This window comes from Cinclus cinclus, chromosome 30, assembly GCF_963662255.1.
Source record: "Cinclus cinclus chromosome 30, bCinCin1.1, whole genome shotgun sequence".
NCBI lineage: Eukaryota > Metazoa > Chordata > Aves > Passeriformes > Cinclidae > Cinclus > Cinclus cinclus.
Genome location: NC_085075.1, coordinates 962,381 through 985,237, shown reverse-complemented (window position 1 = coordinate 985,237; position 22,857 = coordinate 962,381). Strand labels below are relative to the sequence as shown.

The window sequence follows — 22,857 nt, the reverse complement described above, 5'->3', positions numbered from 1 at the left end:
TCAGAATCTCACCCCCGAAGATTTGACCGAGGTGGTGGTGACGCATCTCCGCATGGAGGAGGATCCCCCGCCAGAGCCACACATCCTTCCGCTTCCAGAGGAGAAGCCCCCACCGTACATTCCTCCTCCCATCCCACAGCTGCCACCCATGCTGCCTCCTCCAAAGCTGCTGCCTCCTCCGCAGATGCCGCCTCCTCCCATTCCTCCTCCCATGCCGCTGCCGCCTCCAAATCCTCCTCCCATTCCACAGCTGCTGCCTCCGAATCCTCCTCCTATGCCGCTGCCTCCGAATCCTCCTCCCATGCTTCCTCTGCCTCCGGAGATGGTCGTCCTGCCCACCACAGCTGGAAGAGAAGCACAGGTTATGTTCCCATTGCCCAGTCTCAGGCTCTGTCCCTGAAGAAACACAATCTGATGCTTTTTCTGAGGGACCCCGGGGCAGATACTTACAGACATTGACGTTTGACATGCCATCGTTGCACAACCTGCGAAGGAAATTGGACATTTTATTACCCAATAAATGAGACGTTGTAAAAACTTCAAACTGTGTTTCCACTATCAAATAATTTTCCTCATTCACCCTCCTAAGCCACTTTGGAATCACTAAAGGTTGCAGAAGGGAAGGGGTTGACAATTCCTCTTTACAATGAGGTTTCTCCAGATTTGAGGTTCATTAAAAATTCAGTAATGACAGAGATGGGGCAGCAGCTCTGCCACCTCTAGGGAGCCAGTTATGGGTCCTGAGCCCCAGAATATCCCACACAGCATCAATCACAACACCTACCTATTAGCCTGAAGAATTGGTTTGGGATTACAGTCAATATTCCAGGCATCCAGTGTAGATCACAACACCCAATGAGATCTCTGTTGTTTACCTGTTCTCCTCCCCCTCCAGCAGCTTCCTGTACATGGCAATCTCAACGTCCAGTGCGATCTTGACATTCAGCAACTCCTGGTACTCCTTCAGCAGGCGAGCCAGCTCCTCCTTGTCCTTCTGCAGAGCACTCTCCAGCTCCTCCAACTTCAACCTGGCATCTTTGAGAGCCATCTCTCCCCTCTCTTCAGCCTCAGCAATGGCTGCCTGCAGCTGCTGGTTCTGGGGAGCACAATGGGAGCTTTCTCAGACCTCAATTTGTCCCTAATGATCAGTCCTCAGACCCCCAAGAGGAGAAATCAGGAGGCAAATAAACATCTGCATGAAGTGAACATGGGGTGATACAAGGTTTCTTCCCCACTCATGGTCATTTGTGATCCAACCTGCTGTCACCTGCCCCTGAGACACTGACCAGCCCCTCCCTTTCTTGATGTCCACGATCTCATCCCTGAGATATCAAGCAATCCCTACCTGCTTCTTCACGTTCTCAATCTCAGCCCGCAGCCTCTGAATGTTCCTGGTCAGCTCCTGGATCTCCATCTTGGTGTTGCGGAGGTTGTCTCCATGCCGGCCAGCTGTGCTCTGGAGCTGCTCGTACTGATGGCATCAAGAGAGAATGACCCATCAGTGATGCATTCCTGGTGCCTCTAGAAGATTTGTCCCCAGTTTCAAGGCTCAGGTGATGCTATGAGGACCCACTGTCCTGCCAATGGATGCCCAGCTCAATGTTCAAGGTGGCTCTGGGACTCAGTCATGGGGTTTGAGCTTTGAAATGGATGTTAATGATACTAAAAAGCATCTCTTGGCATCTGAAAAGCCACTTGGGATGGAATTTTCTCATTAAGGTGCATTTTGGGCCATTTTTATCAAGAGATTTTGATGCCTTAAATTTTAGCTCTCATATTATCTGGATTCTGTACTGCATTAGTTTGTAACTCTGAACTTCATAGAAAGTGTTAGCAAGTTCTCCTCTCAGTTCAATCAGACAAAACAATCTTTTTACAGCCCAAGAACCATGGACACCATTGCAGCTTTGGGCCCAAAAAGTGCAAAGAACAGCGAATTGAGGAGAGCAATCTGGGAAGATGGGACTGCATTACCTGAATCTGAAATTGGAAAATTAACCCCAATATGAAAATGGACCAAGACTTATAAAAGTGTGAAAATGTGTGATCCGTCACCCATCCTGAGTACAAGAACCTTGGCCAGGCTCTTGTACTGCCCAAGGTGTATCCTGTGAAGACCTTTTTAATAAATGCCTGCTTTATTCCATTAAAACTGTCTAGCCTCTGTTCTAGGTAGCATCTCAAGGCATCAGTTTCTGCCATGCAACTCAGTGAGTTTGGGACGCATTGGGAACAGTGAGTCAGATCCCTCAAAAGCAGCTCAATCCCTCTGGACCTTCATTGCACTACGAGCTCCAGCTCCGTTAGCTTGAAAAGGTGCCTCATCCTGCCATAAATTATTGTAAATCACCCAGCCACACCCAGGAGTCTCGACTACTCCATGACTCACCTGACTCTGGTACCAAGCCTCGGCCTCAGCCCGGCTGCTCTGGGCAATCTGCTCATACTGGCGCCGGACCTCCTCGATGATACTGTCCAGGTCCAGGTGCCGGTTGTTGTCCATGGACACCACCACGGACAGATCCCGACTGATCGTCTGCATCTGAGACAGCTCCTGCAACCAAGACATGAGTCAGAGGCACCATCTCAAGCCTAAATACTCCCAGGCGCCCAATCCAACCTCTGTGTCCTTGGCTACCACACACCTGATGACAATTTTGGCCCCCCCCAGAGAAGAGAGAGCTCCTACCTCCTCATAGATGCACCTCAGGAAGTTGATTTCATCTGTCAGAGCTCCCACCTTGGCTTCCAGCTCAACTTTGGTCATGTAGGCACTGTCCACATCCTAAAGGAAAGATCCCATATAAAACAGTTTTGCTTCCTCTTGGGAATTCTTCAGGCTTGTGGGAATTGCTGTCTGAGGGTTCAGTGTTATTCACTGTGTTATTCACTGGGACATCATTATGTTTATATATAATTCTACAACCACATATATAAATAATTGAAAATAAATAATGTTATGGTGTCATCCCATTATGCAAATTGAATTTAAGGAATTCCAGATATCAGCTGGGAGATCTTAAAAACTCCTCAATTCCGATTCAAGCACAGGTAAAGCCAAATATTGGGGAATTATTTGGTGGTGCCTGTGACTCACCTTCTTCAGCACCACAAACTCATTCTCGGCTGTCGTGCGCCGGTTGATCTCTTCCTCATACCTATGGAGAGGAAAAGTGCAAACTGAGTTCCTGGACTTTCCTGCCTAAGGCCGTGAGAAACAAACTGAAAGGAAAAAAAAAAAGCCTAAATTAAAATATTTAGGCTGAAAAACTATCTCCACTATCACCATAAAAAGAAGTTGGGGAAAACTAAAGTGACCAAAAAGCTGCTTGAGCTGCTCTTGGCTCCACACTCACTTGGTTTTGTAATCCTCGACGTACTGCTGCATGTTCTGCAGCTCTGACTCCAGCTGCCCCCGCTGTGCCAAGATTGATTCCAGCTGCCTCCGCAGGTTCTGGATGTAATTCTCAAAGATCACATCCAGGTTCTTCCTGGGCCCTGATGGCCCTTGCTGCTGGAGCAGCTCCCACTTGGTGGAGAGCACCTTGTTCTGCTGCTCCAGGAATCGGACCTACAGCCAAGACACAGAGGACCCACCATCATACAGGAACAGCTCCCACCAAAGCATCTCTTGCATCACTCAGAAAGATTTGTATGGTGATGAGAGATTCAATTAACTATTTTTTTTTTAATTTCTGTTGGTGCCTAAGCTTCAAAATCAGGAACAGAAGGAAATTTCTAATAATTTTCTACTCATAGGAGCTTTTACACATTGGCCTCACTCCAAGTCCATCCCCATTGCAGGCAGTGTGGAAATCTGATTTCCAGCCTAGATTTAAAAGCCTGGAGATTTGAAAACAAAGAGAAAAATATGCAAATTAATACTTAAGTGGGAGGTTGTTTGGGCAGAGAATGGTGGAGGAGGGAGAATCTGTGCCCGAAACCTGCAGAGGTTGGAGATGTTGAACCTGCTTGCTAGAGTAACCTCAGAGTAGAGCTTGGTGCAACAGGGCAGATGAAAGCCCTGGAGACATTGCTTTGATCTTGTGTGGAGGAGAGATTCCTATCTCCTCCCTTAATGAAAAGGCTTAGCTCAAGCTTCTCTGCCGGCTGGGATTTCGCTCCAGAAGGATGTTTCTATGCAACTGCGACGTTCCTCCTAATTTTGGCCTTAATCAGGCACAATCCCACCCTCTCACCTTGTCAATGAAGGAGGCAAACTGGTTGTTCAGGGTCTTGATCTGCTCCTTCTCCTGGTTTTTAACTTGCTGGATCTGGGGATCAATCTCAACGTGGACCGGACGCAGGAGGGTTGTGTCAATCTGCACTGGCTGGATCCCAGGGCCACCTCTCCCGGGGCCACCCATGCCAAAGCCTGGGCCACCAAAGCCACCCATTCCTCCGCCACCCATTCCACCACCAAAGCCACCCATTCCTCCAAAGCCACCCATTCCTCCTCCACCACCCATTCCTCCTCCACCCATTCCTCCAAAGCCACACATTCCTCCTCCTCCACCACCCATTCCACCCCCAAAACTGCCAAGACCCCCATAGCTCCCACCAAAGCTGCCCATCCTGCTGCCGTACCCACCACCATAGCACCCGCCCATGGACATCCTGGCGCTGCCCCCCATGTTGTGGAGGCTCCGGCTGCCGAAGCCCCCACACCGTCCTCCACCTCCGAATCCCCTGGACACTGAGTACGAGCTGTAGCTGCTCCTGCTCCGGCTGCCGCCTCCAAAGCCACCACCGATTGCAGAGCAGGAGCTAAAGCCCCTTCTGCTCCCCCCTCCAAAGCTCCTGCAGACAGACTGACGAGACATGGCTGGTTATCCTCAAAAGAGCCAAGAATGGAGAAGCTGAGGAACTCAGTGGGGTTGTGGGTGAGGAGGTGGGTGGAAGAAGGGAAGTCAGTCCCTCTGGCTAGAGGGCAGCGGATGCTCCCTTTTATGTGTTTTTGGAGGTGGGCTGGGTCTGCATGGGCGTGAAGGAGGAGACAGGTCCTGTCTTCATCAGTGTGGCGTGGCTAAAGATTTCCATCTCCAATTTGCCAAACACTCACCCTACCCAGAAACACACCCTCTAATGCAGGAGAAAAGGAAAAAAAAGATCCAACTGGGGCTCCCAGTGTACCATGACTAAGGAAACTTACACCTTGTGAAGGAGCAAGAGCCTCACTAGGATACACCAGGTGTTTGTTTTCCACCTTTCATCCACTGGGGTTGTTCCCCTGCTTGTGTTTATCTTTAAATCTCTCGCTCCAAAGCCCCATTGCAGGCAGGCACTGCAGCTCATGCCAAGTTGTAGCCTGGCTTTCACAATTCCCAAAACACACCTAAATTACACCCTCAGCCTTCTTTTTACTTGGAAAATTGCCTTTGGCTCAGGGAATTGAGTTTCTCAATCTACAGCCAGAGCTCAGCAAATTACATTTTGATGAGGCTCTGCACCTTTTTGATAAATAAAACCTCACTAGTGACTAGACACTAGTGCTGGCACTGGAAGTTCATTTATTGTTGGACTAAAGTGTGTCCCACTGTCTTCATGCTGAGACAATCTTAGCACTGGTGAGGAAATACCCTATCTGTGAAACCCATGTAGGATTTTCTGAAAGCTTTCAGGACCATGAGGAGACATCAGGCACCAGCTGCAATGGTGGGACGTGCAGGAAGATGGAGGGACAGCCCCGGGAACACAGTGGAAGGAGGGATCCTAAACCTTGCTGCCCACATCACACACCCTGGAACAATTTAAATGTGATTCAAAGAGCTCAACTCATTTATAGAGATGTGGAAATGAGGAAAGCATAAGGCTTGGAGGAATCACCATTCTTTTCAGCTGTTTCACTTATTTTGGTGTTTATATTTGGTGTTTATGCCAATATATCTTTGGCAGATGTAGATTCTAGAAAGGCAGGAGTTTGTCGGAATCCTCCAGTTCCAATTCCCAGCTGAGGATGGACTCAGACTATGATCCATCAAGGAATTCCAGAATGGCTTGTGTTGGAAAGGACTTTAAATCTCATCTTGTTCCACCCCCTGCCGTGGGCAGGGACACCTTCCGCATCCCAGGTGGCTCCAAGCCCATTCACTTTGGCCTTGGACACTTCCAGGGATTTGGCATGCACCACCCTTCACAGAATCATGGAATAATTCAGGCTGACTCTGTAAGTCATTCAGTCTAAAAATCCATCACAGATCCACCCTTTTGCCTTGCTTATCAAGTAACAATTAGTCTCATTTTATTTTTTATGGAGAAAATTTTTTTTTTATTACTTTTCAGCATTTTAAAGCCACTTAGGATGTATTGAAGTCCAAACCCACAGCTCTGCAGGCACCTAGCTGTGCTGCAGCTATCTGGTGCAGGTCTCAGAATTCTCACACAGCACATGTTAATTAAGAGCTTCTGGAAAATCCACACCAGCAACTTCTGGTATCATCAGATGTTTAAATACCTCTAAAAATATTGCCCAGATACCCATTTCCAAAAGTGCCTTGGGACCCGAATATGCCGCTAAACTGGCATTTCCACTGCAAAACACCACATTCCCTGTGTTTATCCCACTTCCAGGACCTGTGTGGGTCTGGGAGGACTCAAGGAGGTGGGTTGGGGGGGTAGATAAGCCTAAGAAAAATCATGGAATTATAGTATTGTTAAGACTGGAAAAGACTTTTAAGATCATCAAATCGTACTTTTGGAAAAAATAAATATATATATAATATCAAAACCTCACTGTGGGAGCAAAGGAAGTGAGGGGGGTGTATTGGACAGAGGGTTTTATAGGCAATAAATCAAAAAACAGACAAGAAATCAACACACAATAAAAATGGGGGCTAAAGCACTGTCCCCCAATACCCCAGGCAAGACCCACCTCCCTCAGTGTTATCAAACCTCTGGTTACACTTTCCTGGGTGATTTTTGTTGGGATTTTTTTCTCTTTCTGTGGGCGGGATGACATGATCTGAAAGTTCTCTCTTTCCCAGGGGAGGAGAGCTCTCAAGTCAGCAAACGGCAGAGCCCCAAGCACACGTGGAAAGATAACGCAGAGTGTTGAGTCACGACCACAGCTCCGGCCAAGCTTAGGAAATCAAACTGGGATTTGGGTATCAACATCACCACCTGGTTCAAACGTGAACACCGGCAGAGGTGGAATGGCTTGGGTGGGAAAGGAGTGGAAAGATCATTCCATCTTACCTCTGCCATGGGACATCGGCAGGGACACATTCCACTAGACCACATTGCTCCAAGCCGTGTCCAGCCTGGACAGCCTGGGATGCATCAGCCACAGTTTTTCCAGAAAATCCATTCCAAGACCTCACCACCCTCACAGGCAGGAATTCCTTCCTGATATCCTGTCTAATCCTGCCTTCTTCCAGCTGGAAGCCATCACCCCTTATCCTTTATTTCAGGCTCTTTCTAAGTCCTTCTACAGCTGTCCTAGAGCCCTTAGTGAAGGAAACCTTCAGAGGTTTCCCACCCAAACTGTTTCATGATGCTGTGAAAATAAACAGGCCTTGAATAACTGAGAGGAAACCATGGAATCACAGTATCATGGGATGGTTTGGGCTGGGAAGGACCTTCAAGTTCATCTTGACCTCCATGCCCTGCCATGGGCAGGGACAAACCCTGATGTATCTAATCCTATTTTCAAACCATGGAAAATATTTTCCCTCCTCCAACCAGAGGTAGGAATTATATCACCTCTGTGTCTGGCCTGGGAGAATTTTTCCCTAATTGCTGATGCCATCCCAAGAACAAAAGGGGAGGAATTTGCATGCATGTTTGTTTTAGTAATGGCATTTGTGCTCCAGGAGAAGCCCTTTGTCTCAGGCAGGAGCCACTGCTGGAAGTAAATTTGGACTGGGGTGACTCTGAGGGATTGGGATGACTCCGAGGGATTTGAGTGACTCCGAGGGAAGTCAATGCCTTTTCATTCAACACCACTTTAGGTCACTTTTACAACTCCCCAAATGTTTAACCATCACTCAAACCATGTCCCCACCCAAACAGTGACAAGCCCGTGCTGGCAGCATTGTGACATTCCATTGTGACATTCAGCCTGTCACTGCTGGTACTGGATGTCTTCAGCCTTTACCAGCTCAGAACTGAACATGGGAGAAATGGGATGAGTCACCCCAAGCACAGTCTGTGGTTGGCCAGGGATGTGATTCAAGGTCTCCTGAGCAAGAAGTCAAACCACAGAAGGAGTTTGGGGATCAAAATTTATCCAAATACTCTACTTTTGGGAAGGGGTGGGGTTTGATGGAGCAGGGGGAGAGCATGGTCTCTTCCCATGGTCTCAGCTGCCTTTTGGAGGTGCCGTAAGAGCAATCCATGGATCCCTGGTGAGTCCAGACAGTAGGAAAAGCTGCAGGACTGGCTCCAAAATCATGGATACCAAGGAATTAGCTCCAAATTATTTGGAAGGGTGATGACCACTGTTCCTTCTCCCACAGCAACCATGGTAGGATGCTCCTAAAGCACTCAGATTTGTGAAAAGAGTGCCCTGGGAGCTCCAGCTGTGGCACCACAGTCGCTGGGGCCACCTTGGAAGACAGGGTGGGCAGTTGTGTGGTCAGGTGCGGTGGCCAGGGAGAGGTGGGACAGCTGGGGAATATCCCAAATCAGCTAACTCCAGCATGGAAAGGGCTTAGGAAGAGAAGGAGGAAGGGAAGAGTCTCCTAAAATCCACAGAGTCTGAAAGTTTGCTCAGATCTGGCGGGGGACAGTGGTGGGAAAACAATCTGCCATGTCCAGTGATCCTGCAGGACAAAGAGGAGGATCCAGGGGTTGCCTCTCTCTCTATCTGCCAGGAGTGGACTCATTCCCAGGGCTGTCACCAAAGACACCCCCAACTGTGTCACTGTCACTCTGCTTCAGCCTCCCCAGTGAGACCCTCCTTATTCCTGCAAAACTCCCCACGTTTTTGGTGACAGAGAGGGGTGAGAGGAGACCCGGTTGCACCTTCACCTGAGTTCCTTTAAATTCAGACTTCAAAGGGCAGGAGAAAGTCAGGAAATGTTTTCAGATCTCGTCAGAAGACAAGACTTGTTACAACATGAAACTCTTTGGTCGGGGAGAAAACCACACCAGGTTTCTGCCTCTCATGTTTATTGGGGGATGGCATAAGCCAAGGAGAAAGACTTAAGCAAATACACACGATTGTTCCCATGGTCCCAAAAAAGGTGAACCCTGAGTAAAAATTAACATTTTACAACAGCCCAAGTGAAACCTGGCCAGGGCGGGGAGGGGTGGGGGGAGCAAACCAAAAGTCAGTTGGGTGAGAAACATCTTCAGCTGGGCCAAGGCACCAGAAGGAAATTCCTGTTTTAGAGCTTCAGCTGGGGCTGATGAGTGGCACTGAATAAAGTTGCACCACGGCTGGATCCAGCACAAGAGTTTGAGAGAAGCCAAGGTACCTGCCTGTGGTTGGGTGCCTCTTACTTGGAGGGTGCTGCCCCACAGGCTCATCCCAGACAGGTTTAGGGCTCCCCATGAATGGGCAGGTCCTACTTCCAAAGGAGACCTGGGCACCTTGATGTCCAGCAGCTGGAGGGGAGCACAAGGAGTTGAGCTGTTCTTGGCTGCTGTTAGGAATTTCAGTCCTTAGAAGGTAGATTTGGCCATGTTTGTCTCCTGTGCCATCAGTGCCCACCACTCAGTGGTCATTGGGGGGTCATCGTGCAATTTGCTCCCTTTCTCCTCTGGGTGCCGGGGCTGGGGGGTTGATCCCTCTCCTATGCCCTCCGGCCAGCGGGGCCACCATTCTTTAGGATGTTGCCAGATCCCCCCACCACCACTGAGTTAGATCCCCCACCCAGGGAACCAAATCCACCCCCGGCACTAAATCCACCCCCTCCCAGGCTGAAGCATAAACCAGCACCACCAGTGCTGCAGCTGCCTTTCCCACTTCCAAAGCCAATTCCTCCTCCTCCAAGGCACAATCCACTGCCGTATCCACCTCCCATGGAGCTGCTGCCGCCCACCACGGCTGCAGAGAGGAACAAAAGGTACCAGGTTACCTCTGATGCCACCAAGAAGTTTGGGAGCACTGATCCCAGCCCACCACACTCCCATGGGAACAGTACTTACAGATGCTGACGGAGCTCTGGCACTCTCCAGACATCCTGCAAAGAAAAGAGACAGTGTCAGATCCAGAGCATCTGGAGTGCTCCACCACAAAGTCAGGATTGGTCCACTAGCACAGCCACAGGACCATGATCCATGGCTCATGGCACTACCATTAATGTTTTATGAAGATGATGGCACATTTTTCCCATTTATTGATCAGGATACATTGGAATTCTTGCTGTATCCCACTCACCTGCACTCCTCGCCCTCCAACAGCTTCCTGTAGGTCGCAATCTCCACATCCAGGGCTAGTTTGACATTCATGAGCTCCTGGTATTCCCGGAGTTGTCGGGCCAGGTCAGCCTTGGCTTTTTGCAGAGCTGTCTCCAGCTCAGCCAGTTTGTCCCTGGCATCCTTGAGAGCCACCTCCCCACGCTGCTCTGCATCCGCAATTGATGTCTGAACAGTCTCACACTGGAGGGCAAGACATGGGTGGGGTGAGTGGTGTGGGGGGAGCCAGTGAGAGACGAAACCATGATCACAGATCAGAGAAACATGTAATGGTTTGGGTTGGACAGGACCTTAAAGGTGATCTGGAGCATGAGCAGGGAGACCTTCCACTATCCCAGGTTGCTCCAAGCTCCATCCTACCTGGCCTTGGACACTTCCATGGATGGAGCATCCATAACTTCTCTGGGCAATATGTGCCAGACCCACTCAGGCTCAGCTATTCCCAGGTCCCTCCCATGCCCAATAATTCCCACTACACTTACTTCCCTTCAGGGAAGTTCTAAAGGGCTTGACCAAGAGGTCCTCCCCATTACTCAAAAAACATAACCCCCCACCTGCTTCTTCACACTCTCAATCTCAGCCCGTATCCTCTGGATCATGCGGTTGAGCTCCGAGATCTCAATCTTGGTGTCCTTGAGGCTGTCCCCATGCTTGCCCGCAGTTGCCTGCAGCTCCTCGTACTGGTGGGATGAAGCACGAAGAGCATGTTGACTCTATTGTGACCTCACAGCTGCTCCTGCATCATCGCAGGGAAGCCAAGGAGAGCAAGTCTGTGCCAGGTCCACTCTGGATGGACCAGCACCAGCAACATTAAAGATCTTGCCATGGCCTGAGCTGCCACCAGTAGCTCTTCCACCCCCTCGGAAAATGGAGAACCCCAGCAGCATGTGCCACTCTCACCTTGCACCGGTACCAGGACTCGGCCTCCAGCCGGCTGCGGTTGGCGATCTCCTCGTACTGCACCTTGACCTCTGCAATGATGCTGTCCAGGTCCAGGTTCCGGTTGTTGTCCATGGACAGCACCACCGAGGTGTCAGACACAGTCTTCTGCATCTGGGACAGCTCCTACAGGTGACGTCCAACCAAGATTTAGCCTTTCCAGAGCTTCCTTATGGTGCCACAACCCTCTCCCGTCCCAATGTCCCCAGAGCACTCACTGCCTCATAAAGACACTTGAGGAAGTTGATCTCATCTGACAGAGAATCCAGTTTTCCCTGGAGTTCCACCTTAGTCATGTAGACTCCATCCACGTCCTGTAGCAGAGATGGGATGAGAAAACCTGCCCAGCACACACCAGTTAATCCAAAATTTCATGGAATCATGGAAGGGTCTGGGATGGAAGGGACTTTAAATGCAATTCCATCCCCTTCCATGGGCAGGGACACCTTTCACTCTCCCAGACTGCTCCAAGCCCCATCTAGCCTGGCCTTGGGCACTTCCAGGGATGAGGCAGCCACAGCTTCTCTTGGAAATCCATTCCAGGGCCTCCCCGCCTTCACAGGGAAGAGTTCCTTTCCAATATCCCATCTATCCCTGCCCTCTGGCACTGGGAAGCCATTCCCTGTGTCCTGTCCCTCCAGGCCATTGTCCAAAGTCCCTCTCCAGCTCTCCTGGAGTCCCTTTAGGTAAGAAACAAGGACTTGACCTTCTTCAGGAGCACAAATTCGTTCTCAGCTGCTGTCCTTTTGTTTATCTCCTCCTCGTACCTGTGGATGGGAAGGAGGGAGATGGAATCTGGCTGCTTGTTTTGGCTCTGGCTCAGACTAATGAACATTGTTGGCCTCAGACTCATACACTCGGCGAAAATAGATCTGCCACAAGGGAGATTTATGGACAGGGAATTGCACTTCGCCTTTCAGGACAAGCCCTGGCTCCTGTGTCTCCAGCACCTGGGTGAGGAAAACCTGGAAAGAGGAATTCTGGCTCTGCTGAAGTGAGTCCTGGTGTCTGCGGCCACTCCAAGTTCCTTCTATGAGATCCAAAAACCTGCAGCCTCTCACTAGTATCAAGGAATCTCCTGATTTGGAAGGGACTTACAGGGATCATCATGTTCAGCTCCTGCCCCGGCACAGGACACCCCAGAATCCCAAATGGGCTCAAATTTTCCAGATGTTCACCTCCAAATATAAAGTCAATTTTCTCCCAGCAACCTCTGGTTGATCCCAGGTCTTATGGATTCCAATGATTCCCAGACTTCCATGCCCACTATCTTTTGTAATTCCTCAAATGGATTCATTTCTCCAGTCCTTTTTCTACTTTTTCCAACTGGACACATTTTATGTTTGTATTTTTAGACTAAAATGAATTATATATTATAATAAATAACAGCCAGAAAATAATTTCTATTTTTCCTTTCTTTTTTTTAACTTCATGTCAATCTCCCACAGAAATCCTCAAATCCTGAAGGATATTATGCGAAGGAATCATGAGGAAATCCATAAGGAAATTAGAGTTGGGTTTAGCAACTGATTAATTCACTAAATCATAACATCACCGATTCTTAAGGAATTCCTTCTTGAGGAAGACAAAGAGTGAAGGGTCCTCCTTCAGGAAGAAGCACAATTCTAGCAATATATTGAGAAAATCTGAGAAAAGTTGAGAAAAACCTTGAAAAAGCACCACTTTTCATCCATACTCACTTTCCTCAAAACTTTTTATGTTTTCTAGCCATCAGGGAAAAAAAATATTGAAAATTATTATCAATATTTCTCTTTTTTTGACTGTTTGAAGTGAGCTTTTCTCCCTGTTTATTCATCACCAGACACCCCAAACAACCTACTTTGTCTTGAAGTCCTCCACCATGTCCTGGAAGCTCTTCAGCTCTGTCTCCAGTTGGTGCTTCTCACTGAAGAGACCATCCAACTGCTTCCTCAGCCCACTGATGTAAGTCTCAAAGAAAGGGTCCAGGTTCCTGCCCCCCGTTCCTGGACCAGCCTGTTGCTGCAGCAGCTCCCACTTGGTCTCCAGGACTCTGTTCTGCTGCTCCAGGAACCGAACCTAAACAGGTGGGGAAAAGAGTGATTCTTCCTTCAAAACCCCATCTTCTTATTGATCTTTTTTCCTACGTGTTTTCCATCTTTTATTCCCATTTAATTTGTGATGACTCCCCAGTCCTACAGGACAGGTAGAACTGCAGTGGATGGGGTGAGTGGGCTAAAGAGGTCATATCCCCTCCCCAGTTTTGGAGCTTCTAAACAGGAGAAAAAAAATTAACTTCATGGGCTTGGTACCTTCTTGTTCAAAATAGCCAAAAAAGTCCCAACATCTTCAAAATAGACCAAAACATCCTAAAAATTCCTACCATCTTAAAAATAGCCTAAGTCACTACACATCCCATCTTCTCCTTAAGAATAGCCCAAAACAGCCCAAATCCCAACATCTCCTTAAAAATATTCCCCAAAAAATCCCACCTTCTCCTTTAAAATAGCCCAAGTCACACAAAATCACATCTTTTCTTTAAAAGTAGCCTAGAGCACTCAAAATCCCATTAAAAATAGCCCCAAGCACCCAAAAAAATTTCACCTTCTCCTTCAGTGTAGCCTAATGTTCCCCATAAAGTAGCCCCTTTTCCCCATAAAAACAGCCCCAAACACCTTCAGTTTATGGAGATTTGGGCAACTCTCAGATCTGGGTGCCACTGGATGAACATCTCCTGGTCATTCCCACCCTCCAGAGACAATCCCAGAGTGAAGCCCCTCCACACCTTGTCGATGAAGGAGGCAAATTTGTCATTGAGTTTCTTGATCTCCTCCCGCTCCTGTGTCCGAACCTTCTGGATCTCAGGGTCAATCTCCAGGTTGAGGGGGGCCAGCAGGCTCTGGTTGATGGTCACCTCCCTGATGCCACCCGGGGGGCACGGAGGGAAGCCCTGGCCCCCCATTCCACCATCAAATCCTCCACCAAAACCACCAAAGCCACTGCTGAGGCCTCCACCAAAGCACCCTGTACCATAGCCACCCCCAAATCCCGCTCCGGCCCCAAAGCCAAAGCCTCCTTGGCCACCAAAGCCTCTGCAGGTACCACCAGCCCCCCCAAATCCTCCCAGGGAGGTACTTTTACTGCCCCCCAGGGAATAGAGGCTCCGGCTGCTGAAGCCACCAGCACCACCAGATCCCCGGCATCCTCCGCGGTGCGCAGAGCCAAACGTGACCTTGTTCTTGCCCCCAAAACACACAGAGCTGGAGCTGAAACCCTTGCCAAGAGCACAGGACTGGCGAGACATGGTGAAGAGTCCCCAAAATTCTGAGCAAAGGGCTGAGGCCAGAGCTTGGGAGGCAAGAGGAGCCAAGTCCTGTGGGAGTAGCTGCTGAGTCTCCCCTTTTTATGGGCACAGGGAGTTGGTCGGTGCCAGGGGGGAGTGGAGATGTCATTTTTTGGGGGTTGTTTCATTCTCTTCATTGTTTTCAGGTTTGAAAGGACGCCCTCCTCACTTTGCCACAATCATGACCTGCCTGCAAACACTCCCCAGAGAGTAAAGAAAAACAAAAGTATTGTTGGTGTTGGAGCCAAACTCCAACTCAAATTCCCTGGGTTGTCACTCATCACAAAGCCCCATGAACTCTCTGATGCGTCACACCCTCAAGGGAAACCCTTGTTTTAGCTAAATCTGTCATTTTCGGCCTGACACCAGGGCCTGGGTTCACTGAATTCCAACAAAAACCCAGGCTCCCAGGCACACCCTCAGATGCACTCAGTTTCAACCTCCTGCTCCGTGGAGAGGTGACGTGGGTTGTCCAAAGCGTTTCACAACTGGGAGCATTAGTGTTTGGCAGGGCTTTAAGACTACTTTTATGTCAATAAAGATGATTTTAAAACCTTCTTAAACCTTCTGAAAGGATTTTTAAGTCATTCTGGATCCCTCTCAGTAATGGGCTGAGCTGGGTGGGACACACTGGGATTTGCAGAGATTGAAATATCTCAATATAATCTGTGTTGCACAGCACCCCAGCAGGGTCAAGACTGTTTCCTGCTTCACAACTTTGACAGAGGTTCACATCCCTCCTCTGAGTAAACTTCCATGGATTTTGGGATGTTTCCTGAGGGTCCATGTGGGTCTCCAAACTCTCCATAGCATGTGGTACTCTGCAAAGCCACTCTCAGCCTACCCCATTGTTAAAACAGCACAGTTTAATTGCTTAATTGCTTTAAATTTCTATTTAAATGAGGTGTTGAGCTGCCTCCATTGAGGATCCCACTTTACCCCACCGTTTAAACAAATAAAAAGCCCCAAAAACTTCCCCCCAATGTCACACTGCCAATAAAATCCAGCTCTGGATTATCCCATTCACTGGGAGAAGTTTGTGGAACCAGTTTCAGGTCTGAGACTGTTCACCCCTGGCTTTTTTTTTTTTCACTGAAAATATGTAAATCTAGGTCTGGGTGTATGTCCTGGTGTTTCCTCCTGAATCTCACTGGGGATTCCTGAAGCTCCAGGATGTTCAGCCCCAGGGGATTTGCAGTGTAGGGAACAGGGAAGTTGATGCTCCCTTTAGACAATGCCCATCCTGCACACCCCAGCACCACCTGGAAACCCTCTCCCACCCTCCAGGGCTCCCCAGTTTTCCAGCTGGAGAAGAGAAGCGGTTTGAACAGAGGGAAGGAGGCGGCGGCTGCATCTTTTGACCTTGCGCAACCAGCAGATCTGCCCCAAAACCGAATGAACCTGTTGGAGCCAGGGCGGAGAGCATTCCTGCCAGGAGTTCCCAGGGTGGCTCCAGCATCAGCTCCTGGCCCAGCCACTGGCCTGCAGGCAGCCCGGCATTTGCCCAAGCAGCTGCTGGGCTAGCAAAGCCCTGCCCTGCCCTGCCACCAAGGGGTGGAGACACCTCACTGGGACATGGGACCGGTCCCGAATCCCTCCTAAACTCCAAGGTGGAGTATCTTAGATGCTCCAGCGCTTGCCAGGATGGGAATCCATCAGGAGCAAAGTCGTGGGCCCAAGGCTGGCCACTGTCACCCAATCAGTGTTGGCCACCACCCCTCACCCACTGCTGGCCACCGTCACCCATCCACCCTAACATGGAGGGCCATCCCCCACTCAGTGTTGGCCACCATCACCTACCCAATGTTAGACACCATCTTCTGCGCAGTCTTGGCCACTGTCACTCACTGAACACTGGCCACCATCACCCACCTGAACTTGACCATCATCACCCATCCAGCACCCCAACATCCCACCTTCTCAGTGTATGCTATGGGAAAAGGGACCACCAGCACAGATGCCCAGCAGTCCCAACCAGGGAAACATGTAGCAAAACCAGAGCCCAAATACAACTGATTTCACCCCAAAACTGTGCTGGGACTGGGTTCAACTGGGAAAACATCAGATCCAGAAACTCCTTGCTGCTCCTGTTGGCAGCCACCGACCCAGGAAATTGCAGGGCTGGGAGCAGGAATGGTGACAGCTGGAGCAACAAGGTGGGTCCCCGGGAGATCAAAGCAGGTGTTGCAGAAGACGGGCGGTACCCTGGGACTGCCGAGAGCCCTGGGTGCCCCAGGATCCATGGCAGGAGCAGAGCTGGCAGCCCAGAGCTCAAAGCACCCCCTGATCCCAGGATTCACAAATCCCCAGGAGCAGGTTGACTTTCTCTCTTACTGTTGTGATGCCATTGGTGTCACCTCTCCTGCTGTCCCACTGCCCAGGGATGGGACCCTGCATCGTGCCCAGCCACAAGGAAAGCTCATCGCAGCCCCAGCACTGGGAAACATCCCAGGGAATGAGGATTACGGCTCATCAGGGAGGTAGTCCCAGGAAGGACCACCAACTTGGACTTGACAGCCCCTGCAGGATCCCTGTGAGGGGGTGAAGACCCTCCTGAGGGTCACAGGATGAGGGTGGGCCCCAGGCTGGGGTAGGGCTGACACTGAAGTACTCACAGGAATCCATGTGAATAATGACCCACTGGACACCCAGGTCCCCCTGTTTCTTCCCACATGGAGGGCAAACAAGGACACCAAAATGGGGTGAATTCAGTATTAAAAGGGTCGGGGGGGTGCTTAAGGTAGCGGGGATCCCATGTTTTTGAGGGAAAACCATTGGGATTGGGGGCCTCCCAGCTGAAGCATCACTCCCTCCCCAAATTCCTGGCAGTGGGAAACAGGTGGGCTGCACTCAGGGTATCCCTGTATCCCTCCTTCCCCAGTCCCTTGGGATCCAAAATCCAGAACACTCTCTAAAGGGCCACAATGTGCCCCAAAGCCCAACTGGGCTCTCAAAATCAAGACCACACTTCAAGCCACCCCATCCCCTTATCGCCCTTCCTGGGGGTTCCCCAAATCCTGGGGTCACTCCACATCTCACCCCAATTAAATGCAATACCAACCCAAACTATGCTGGGTCTGGGGGCGCAGAGTCTCAGGAGGCTGTTCAAGAGCGGAGAGAGGTTTGGGGTGCTGGGACGGGAGGAGTGCAGGGGTGTGCGTGTGAAAGTAGCAAGAGTTTGGGCGGCTCCTCCCGACACTAATTACAGGAGTAAATCGCCCCGACAGGCCCCGGCTTGTTCCTGCACCCCAAAACCCCACCCCGGTGGCTGCCGAGGGAGCAGTCACCAATATAGGGCAGGGACACTCTGCTATGGGGCAAAGACCCCCCCCCCCAAACACCCTGGACACATCTATGTGAGGAGGTGCCCACCTGAGCACCTGGATTTTGAGGGTCCCCCTCCATGGGGAGGTGGGCTTTGGGTGAAGGAGCTAATTCACGAGATGGATTTGTAGGAGGCTGAGCTTAGGGGGGTCCCACAAACACAGAAATGGGGTTAAGGACTCCCTGATCCAGGAAAATTTGGGGGGCAGGAAGTGTCTGTCTGAGCCCCCAGATTTTGGGGATCCCCTCCACGGGGAGGTGGGGTTTGAGGTGAAGAAGGCCATATGGGAGGTGGATTTGGGGGACCTGAGCTTGGACAGACCCTCAGTGGTGGAAATGGGGATTCAGGCTCCCTAGCAGGAAAATCAGGGAGGGGCACAAATCCCTAAGTCCCCTGGGCTTGACCTTATCCTCAGACACAGGGGGACTCCCGTAGGGCAGGGTCCCCCCCATTTCCTCCATCACCCCTCATGAGGCCCCAACAACCCCCCAATGGTTCAGCACCCCCAAACACCTCACCCCACTCCCCCAATCCCAAGAGAACCCCATCCCCAGACACTGGATGACTCCCATTTCCCCCAGAACCTTGCGTGGGCTCAGCACCCCAAACCCTTTACTCCGCCCCCAAAAGGGACCCAAAGGGAGCCAAAGGGACCCCAGTGTCCAGATCCCCCCTCCTGCCTCTCTCTCAATGCCCCCAAAAGGCTCAGAGACCCCCAAACCTGGGGTCCCTCAAAGTGGGGCCCCATCAGGGAGGTGAATTAAGGCCCACCCGTGGGGTGAGCAGGGTCAAGTTGCAGCCTGCCCCCCTACCCCCCCCCAGCCCTGGGGGAGCCCCCACGTCCCAGGTATGAGCCCCCAGAGTGGGTTCAGGGTCAAATCCTGCGGGGGACAGGGGCCCCCGAGATGTCCCCGTGTCTCAGTTTCCGTCCCTGGGTGCCACCAGCACCTGCAGCTCCAGTGCTGGAAGGTTTGGGTGATAGGGGAAATAAATTATGCCTCCAGGATCCTTTGGGTGCCCTGGGACCCCTGAGGGCCCCCTGTAATGTCCCAGCGTGGTGGGGAGAGATCCCCTGCCCCCAGAGACCCACCTCCCTAATTTGGGGTCCCCCTCCACGGGGAAGGGGATGAAGCGAGCAGGGGGTGCTGGCACTGAGGGTGTTATTGGGGGGGGGGGGGGGGGTCGGGTCCTCTCCCACCCCCCGGAGTGCAGACGTCACTGAGGGTGACAGGAGGTGACATCCCGGGGAGGTCCCACCGAGCTCCCCCCACAAACAATCCCTTCCTCAGTTTCCCTGCAGGGTCTCCACGATTCCCGATTTCCAACCAGGAGGGTCCGTGGGGCTCAACCCCCCAAGCCGCGGCCCTCCAGAACCACCCAGAACCCCTGAAGCCCCCGCAGCCAAAGCCCTGAATCCCCAGACCCCTCAGCCCGGCCACAACCCCCCCAAACCCCAAGAGCCCCCCCGACCCTCCATCTACCTCTAGACCACTACAGACACTCACAAATCCCCCCAGAGAGCCCCAGCCGCCCCCAGACCCCTCAGCCCGGCCACAACCGCCCGAACCCCCCCAGGAACCTCCAGATCCAACCCCAGACTCCCCCGGACCCACTCCCGACCCCCTCTAAACCCATCAGATTCCCCCCCGCGACCCAACCCCTGATACCACTCGCCCAGCCCCTAAATACTCAGTGGAGCCGGGGCCGGGCGGGGAACCCCCATTCCTGATTCACTCCTCCCCAAAGACCGTGGGGCCCCCAAATCCCGCCCCCCCCCCCCGCGGGTCCATTCCCGCTCCTCTGCCGCCCTCCAGCGTCCGCGAACCCCAAAATCACCGGGGCGGGAGGGCTCTAAAGGGCCGCGGGGGGAAGCTGGGGGGTCCCCAAACCACTCAGACCTTTCCCTCCCTCCCAAAGAACCCCGTAAGCCCCCAAACCAGCCCCCGCCCCCTGAAAAACCGGGAGTGGGGGGTGCAGGGGAGACCCCGCCCCCCAAACCAGGGCAGAGTCGGGGGGAGATGAAATGAGTGGACAGAAAAGGGAGTGCAGGTAGGTGACCCCAATTAACCCTCCCGGGGAACACCGCTGATGCCCCCCCTTTTTTTTAAGGGGGGGCTGAGTAATCCCCCGACCAGACACCCCCCTTTATCCCAAAGGCCCCCAAAAGCTCAGGGCCCCCCCGCATCTCAGGGGCCCCCCAGGGGCTCAGGGACTCCCCAGAATCTGGGGGGGCTCGCGGTGGGTCTGAGGGAGCCCTTCCCAGCTTTGGGACCCTCCCCCCCCGCCTCCACTCCCCTCGCAAATCTGGGAAAGAGTCCCCAAAACTCCCGGGGTGCGAACTGGGGAGACATGAGGGGGGCTCCGAGTACTGTGGGACTGCAGCCCCTCCCCAGCTCCTTAATTAATTAGTGAATTAATGAAGTAATCCTCTGCCGGCACTAATAACGGGCACCAGGAGTCACACCCCCTGCCCGTGGATGGAACTTGGGGGAGGCACCCCAAAACCTGCAACACACCCAGACCCTTTGGACACTCCCAGCCCCCGCAAGCCATGGAGGGATCCCAAAACCTGCTCTAGGCCCTCCTCAGTCCCAAAACCCTCCCTCCCCCCCTTAGCCGGGCCCCGTCGGGTTAATGATTAACGGGGGACAAAGTCCGCTGTCACAGCCGATTTTGGGGAGTTCCCTCCTTCCTCTCCACCTTGTGGGGACCCTCCAGGACGGCTCTGAGCCCTCCCCAGAACAGCTCCGATCCCCAACTCTCTACCACCACTAGCTCAAACACCCCAGGGTACAACCCCGACACCCCCAAACCAACTGAGGGTGCCGGGACCCCCAAACTAGGCTGCTGTCACCCCTCCCTGCTGCTCCAAAGTGGGGGGACCCCGAAGGGCACCCAGGGGTTCTGGAGTGAGGTAGCACCTCGAGAGCAAAGGGCCCCACAAAGGCCCCCTGGAGGGACACGGGCACCCCAAAACTGACCCTGGTACCCCTGGATGTGAGCCCAGGAAGGGACCCAGGCACCCCAAAGCAGATTCTTGCATCCCAAAAGTGGTCCTGGCACCCCAAAACAGACCTGGCCACCCCAAATGGCTCTCATGCCCCAGGGTGGGTGCTTGTACCCCCAAACAGATCCTCATATTCTGGAATTGGTTCTGACACCTCAGAGGGGATCTGGAAACCCCAAAACAGACACAGGCAGCCTGAGATAGGCCCCAGAACCCCCTGAGGAAACCGGCCACCCCCAAACAGACCCTGGCACTCAAGATGGGTCCTGGAACCCCAGAAGGGTCCTTGGCACCCCAAAACGGATCCTGGCATTCTGGGATGGGTCCTGGTTTGCCAAAATGGTTGCTGGCAGCCTGGGATGAGTACAGACACCCTAAAACTGGTCTGGGCACCCAAAAAAGGACTCAGGCAACCCAAAACAGGGATTGGTATCCCAGAACAAGTCCTGGCACCCCTGGAAGGGTTCTGATGCCCTAGGGGGGAGTCCTAGTACCTCCCAAAAAACCCAGGCACCCACAGATAGGTTCTGGCACCTGGGAGAGATCCAGGCAACCCAAAACAGGTACTGGCACCCTGGGATGGGTCCTGGCACCCCAGGAAGGGAGCCAGGCACCCCAAGGTTGGTCCTGGAAGCCACAGATGGATCCTAGTACTCTAAAACAGATTCTAGGACCCCCAAACAGACCTTGACACCCCAAAACTGGTCTGGGAACACCAAGATCGGTCCCAGTCCCCCAAGAAAGATTCAGGAACCCCAAAACAGCCCCAGACACCCCGAGATGGTTCCCACCACCTCCAGACTGATCTGAGCACCCCAAGATTGTCCTGGGACTCCAAAGAACCACAGGTAGCCTGGGATGAGCCTCAATATCCCAAACCAGGGCACACAACCCTCCCCCCACCAATTTATCAACACTCCCAAAGTTCCAAGGTTTTATTCCAGCAGTGAGCAGAGCCCCCAGGGGAGGCCCAGACCCCCCCAGTTCCCACCCCATAGTCTGAGAGGGGACAGTGGGGAGTTGGAGCCCTCCAGGGGAGACTGGGGGGGCAGTGGCTCAGGTTGTCAGTGGAGGGTGCCTGGTGTCCTGTCTGGAGCTGAGGACCCCCAGGGATGGAGGGGGGACACACCAGGGAAGGGGGGCTCAGCAGGTCAGAACATGGGGGACCCCTTCCAGGAAGAGAATGGGCTCAGCTGGCCTGGACAAGGGGGACCCCTCCCAAGAGTCCCCCAGGACATGGACAGGGCCCCCCAGGAAAGGGGGCTCAGGTGGCCTGTACTTGGGATCCCCATGGGCAGGAAAGAGGGGACTTGGCGGGGGGGGCCTCAGAAGGTCACAACATGGGGGTCCTGACCCCCATCCCCAGCAAAGGGGATCCAGCCTGGGAGGACATGGGGGGACACCCTGAGAAGGGGAGGCCTAGGAGGCCTCAGCTGGGCTGGATATGGGGGACCCTCCAGGACATAGAGAGAACCCCAGGAAAATGGGGTGGGTGGCTCAGCAGGCCTGGACTTCGGGAGGTGTCCTGGGAAGGAAAAGGGGGGCTGGGGGGCTCAGCAGGTCAGATCATGGAGGTTCCCCCAGAAAAGGGGGGCCCATCATTCCAGGACATGGAGAGACATCTCAGGATGGAAAGGGGTCTCAGCAGGGCTGGACATGGGGACTCCCTCTCAGGAAAAGAGGTTGACCCAGTTGGGACATAGGGGGACATCCTGGGAGGCAGGGAACATGGAGAATCCCCGTGGGAAAGGGGGGGTTTGGTTTGTGTGGACATGGGGGATAGCCCAGAAACTGGGGCCCAGGGAGGCCTCAGCAGGTCAGGATTAAGGGTCTGCTAAAGAAAGAGGGGGACTAAGCTCTGCTGGCCAAGCCAAGGACTGGGGGTCACCCAGGAAAGGGGGT

At 52.5% G+C, this 22,857-nt stretch overlaps 2 protein-coding genes across 2 annotated transcripts; both read right to left on the bottom strand.

The window, feature by feature from the left end:
- On the bottom strand, positions 1-4,823 carry LOC134055019 (keratin, type II cytoskeletal 5-like). Its single transcript, XM_062511124.1, has 9 exons — positions 4,200-4,823; positions 3,357-3,571; positions 3,098-3,158; positions 2,690-2,785; positions 2,390-2,554; positions 1,346-1,471; positions 876-1,096; positions 451-485; positions 1-344 (listed from the first exon to the last, which is right to left on the bottom strand). Exons 1-9 carry the CDS (start codon positions 4,821-4,823, stop codon positions 1-3), a joined length of 1,887 nt encoding a protein of 628 aa, XP_062367108.1.
- Positions 4,824-9,737: 4,914 nt separating this feature from the next.
- LOC134054820 (keratin, type II cytoskeletal 4-like) lies at positions 9,738-14,584 on the bottom strand. The gene is made up of 9 exons (XM_062510815.1): positions 14,066-14,584; positions 13,142-13,359; positions 12,008-12,068; positions 11,520-11,615; positions 11,263-11,427; positions 10,917-11,042; positions 10,325-10,545; positions 10,093-10,127; positions 9,738-9,991 (listed from the first exon to the last, which is right to left on the bottom strand). The coding sequence occupies exons 1-9, from the start codon at positions 14,582-14,584 to the stop codon at positions 9,738-9,740; spliced, it is 1,695 nt and encodes a 564-aa protein (XP_062366799.1).
- Between the last annotated feature and the right edge of the window lie 8,273 nt (positions 14,585-22,857).